The 3,985-nt window shown below is 39.0% G+C and overlaps 1 protein-coding gene across 2 annotated transcripts in view; it reads right to left on the minus strand.

Annotated features, from left to right (window-relative positions):
- The window catches only part of LOC107554814 (transmembrane protein 161A-like), a 7,999-nt gene extending 5,120 nt beyond the window's left edge, over positions 1-2,879 (minus strand). Inside the window, exons 1-9 of one of the 2 annotated variants that reach the window (XM_016237434.1) lie at positions 2,784-2,879; positions 1,667-1,770; positions 1,502-1,585; positions 1,324-1,421; positions 1,073-1,229; positions 752-903; positions 567-627; positions 335-478; positions 107-220 (exon numbers count right to left, since the gene is read on the minus strand). In XM_016237434.1, coding sequence (XP_016092920.1) covers positions 107-220; positions 335-478; positions 567-627; positions 752-903; positions 1,073-1,229; positions 1,324-1,421; positions 1,502-1,585; positions 1,667-1,770; positions 2,784-2,786 — 917 coding nt within the window. In that variant the 5' untranslated portion in view covers positions 2,787-2,879. Of the gene's footprint in view, positions 1-106; positions 221-334; positions 479-566; positions 628-751; positions 904-1,072; positions 1,230-1,323; positions 1,422-1,501; positions 1,586-1,666; positions 1,771-2,620; positions 2,686-2,783 lie in introns of those variants that run through there. The other variant, XM_016237435.1, reaches the window with a different exon arrangement.
- Between the last annotated feature and the right edge of the window lie 1,106 nt (positions 2,880-3,985).

A 3,985-nucleotide genomic window follows, 5' to 3' on the forward strand; every position in this document is an offset into this window, starting at 1 on the left:
TTAGTATAGTGCATATAGTGCTTATATATATATATATATATATATATATATATATAGCCAAAAAGCATTCAAATATGCAGATAAATTTACTTACAAATCAACTTACAAGGTAACTGAGGTCTTTCCCATGGGGGTGTTCCCTAGGAAGTCTCTAGCAATGGGTTTAACCCACATTACAAGAATAACCAGTGGAGACAGAAAACTCATGTGCAAAAGGATCCTAAAAGGCAAAAAACAAATTGTTGTGGCATACCAAATCAAGCTCTACATAAATGCAATATTGTCATTTCAGTTCATGTTTAATTCTTATGCAATACAATCTTGAGTGTCCTACTGAATGATTGGACGATCCGCGTTCATCTGAACAGCATCTAGGTGAGTTTGGGCCAATCGCAGACCAGGAAATGAAAGGAGAGCTCCAATAAAGGCACAAATGACAGCCAGCCCCAACTTGACTGATAGTTTGGTGAAGGGAACGCTGTTAAAAAGTTAAAATATTGTGGGTTTTGATGACAAAAGAATATATTGCTTGTCTAATGTTGTCTAACCATTGATGTATTACTTACGACCACTCGTAGCCTTGCTGTTTGGCAAAGACCTCGAAACTGTCAAAAAGACTGGTAAATCCTGCAAAAAAAAAAGGGATAAGGAACAACTTTACACTTGTTAAGCAATTCAAGGTGTTAAACATCAAAGCACTGTAGTAAAAATGTCCTTTCGCTTTTAGAATACAGGTCAGATAACCACATACCGGGCTCAAGGCCAAACTCCAGGTAGTCTTCTCTCACTACAAGGACCAGCATCGCAATAAGAAGAGATAAGAAGCCAAAAGCCAGACACACAGAGCGCTCGCCACCCTCCTCAGAGCGAAAGTAGTGGCTCATAAGAAGATACAGCGTCCTCCTGAGAACTTAAGTCAAGGACAACAAGACAAGCCTACAAGAACTTACTTATTTACAATACAAAGTTATAATTCTGTCACTTTTCATTTTTAGGATGAGGCAAGTCACATCTGAATTTCTCAGGTAGCATCAGGTCTGTTAAGTCAAATGATTGCAATGCTGAAGGATACAAGCAGAAGAAAACAGTCAGCACACACCAGATGGAAGCAATATTGACTTCCTTGCTGGCATCCACTACACTGTAGTAGCCTTCAGTGAAGAGGTAGATCCCTGTGGCATAGACGGCGAAGTCAATCAGCCACTGGTACTCCACAAAGAACCGCAAAACTGTGAGGAGCAGTAAAAATAAGGTCAACCGATAAGTTTATTTTCAAGACCAAACTTATTTACAGCTGTTTTTGGTGCAAGAACCCAGATTTACCAAGTGCGTCCAAGACATTTACAGGAGCACGCTCCAGGTGAAGATCAATGTCTTTTGGGACTGTGAGTGGCTTGGATTCTCCATGTCCATTTTGTCTCCTGGAAGCAACAAGAGGTCAAGCATAAGTTGCTGAATTCCCCAACAGGAAAGCAACAGCTGCACTAAATCAAGCTCACACCTGTCTCGCCTGCTGGTTTTAGGAATCTGTTTCCCTGCGAGGGTGCACAACTCGCCTTCAGATGGATGTTTGAACCTGAAAAGGCTGAGAAAACCAATATAGGGTATTAGAAAGACCCATGTTTAGTATGTTTACACAGACTATCAAAAAGTAGTGCGTGCTTACCTGCCGTTACATAAGAGCCAGCGTGCAATGGAGAGATGTGGGGCCATTCTTTGCATTATGCTGACAGCCAGCAAGCTCACCACCAACTGAACTCCCATTAGAGCCTTAAAATAGACAAACGTATACAGCATGTCTATTAATACAGAAAATAATTACGACTTATACAGAGTTTAAAACAAACAAAATTAGCTTTTACAATGAATGTTCTGGAGAGTTAAAACGTATGCTTATTTTTTGTTAACGCACTAATATTAGTTATTAAATACAAAATATGTTATTTAAACTATAAAACTGTCTAAATCATATTCGTATTGGTGGGACTATTTCTAGGCGGATGGACATGCAGTTGATTTTTTCCCTATGTACTGTCCTCTTCCGGTATTCTTGCGCACGTCGCGGGAAAGTCACCGCATTTGTCAGCTTAATTGCACATGCGAGGAGTTGAAAATTAAATGTAAGTTTGCACTGACAAGGTTAGTAAGTGATTTATAACATTAGTCTAGATTTAACATCTATAACGCTCAAGTTTCGTGGTTATTTTCCAAATATGTTGTTTATTTTAACAGTAAAAGCAGTTTTTATGGTAAAAGCAATACAGTAAACGTGACTTTTGCTGTTTTACAAACTAAAATACGAGTCAAAGTGACGTTTTGTGTTAATAAACAGCATGTCATGGGAGCTTAACTTGTTTTGAACCCAGACAATGCCTTTAGTATTTGTACAGTACTTCATACCCAAAGCTACTTGATTGTAGGCCTGTGCCAGTCACTCAAGATGAGCACTGGAGTCATGCTGTCAAAATGAGCAGGTGGTCCAATTGCCAACCCCAAAGACATGGGGAGGCATGGGTAGTTCGCTAACATGCTACAGCTAACCGCCAATAAAACACAAAAAAAGCTACTATTGAGGTCCAACACACAGAATCGGTGCAACTGCAATGCCACAGTCACTTACACAAGTAGGACAAAGTACTGTGGATCCAAAATACTACTAACTAGTCCAGCACAAACCAGTCTGCAAGCTAACATGATGACAACAGTCGACCGGATCGGTCGTGTAAAAGAGAAAATTAAGTCAAGTCGATATAACGTCTAAATAAGTAACTAAACATACTAACCATCTTCGTTTGGTGAATTTAATGAATGAGTTTATGTCCCATGTAGCAGCTCTCGTGGTGACACTTGAGTGTTTGAGCAGCTGAAGGAGTATTTTGATGACGTATACTGCAGTCGCTCGCTCTGATTGGGCCATCGCGAAGCCGCATGAGAGCTGAGATTCTATTGGTCGAACTGGCAACGCATCGACAGTTTGATTGGTCCTCGTGGTGAAACTGTGACTGTAGTTAGTTTTTCTTCGAGGACAGAAATAAAACTGTGGGAGGGCCAAGATGTGCAACGAGAAATGGAGAGGTGTTGGGGCAACACAAACGTGCAAACGGCAAACTCAGGCTTTCCTGAACGTTTTGTTGTAGGCCTATGCAATAGTTATCAGGTGTAATACAATGTGGATGGTTATTCAGTGATGACAAAGTCTAAATTAATTCCTAATTGATTTTGTAGGGTAAGGTTCTTTTCAACCCAAACTTTACTTTGGTAAATTCATAAACATCCAGTCTATTATTGCCAACATTGGTGACATTTAATGGTGATTTTAACAGCAATATTTATTATATCATGGGCCCATATTTGATTTTTTGTTTACTACAGTTCTGATGATGTTTGATGTGAACAACTGTTAAGCCTACACTTGTGGAACTGAATCCTGCTCTCAGCTGTTTTTGATCCTTCAAATATTTTTTTTCTTCTTCTCAAAATGTTACTTACTGCTGCCAAATTGCTAAATCCTATTGATCATAACATGCTGTAAAGTGTTTACATGTAATTTTTAAGAACCCTCTTGTTGTCAAGAATCGTGTGGTGTATAGGGTTCTTGAATTGCTAATATATGGGGGTTTTTTGTAGATAAAGTGATGTTACATTACAACCTCTTCAGTACTGCTTTTCAAAAAGCAGTGTAAGCCTAAGCAGATAATTGGCACCAGTGGCCTCTTATCTGCTAGGTCAGAGGTGCCCAAACAAGGGCCAAAAAGCAAGCTTGATTGAGGGCCAAAAGTGTTGTATTATATCATAATATATTCAAATGTATTATTATAATTTAAAACTAATCAAATTCACTTCCAGTATATTCTCTAAATTCCAATGCAAAAACTCAACAAAACGTGTTAAAACACAAAGATGAATTAGAAATGAAGATACTCTCCAATGGTGTGTTTTATAGCATGATATGGCATGGCGGGCCAAATCGATGTCATGCGAACAA

This window comes from Sinocyclocheilus grahami, unplaced genomic scaffold, assembly GCF_001515645.1.
Source record: "Sinocyclocheilus grahami isolate Dianchi unplaced genomic scaffold, SAMN03320097.WGS_v1.1 scaffold514.1, whole genome shotgun sequence".
Taxonomy (NCBI): Eukaryota; Metazoa; Chordata; class Actinopteri; order Cypriniformes; family Cyprinidae; genus Sinocyclocheilus; species Sinocyclocheilus grahami.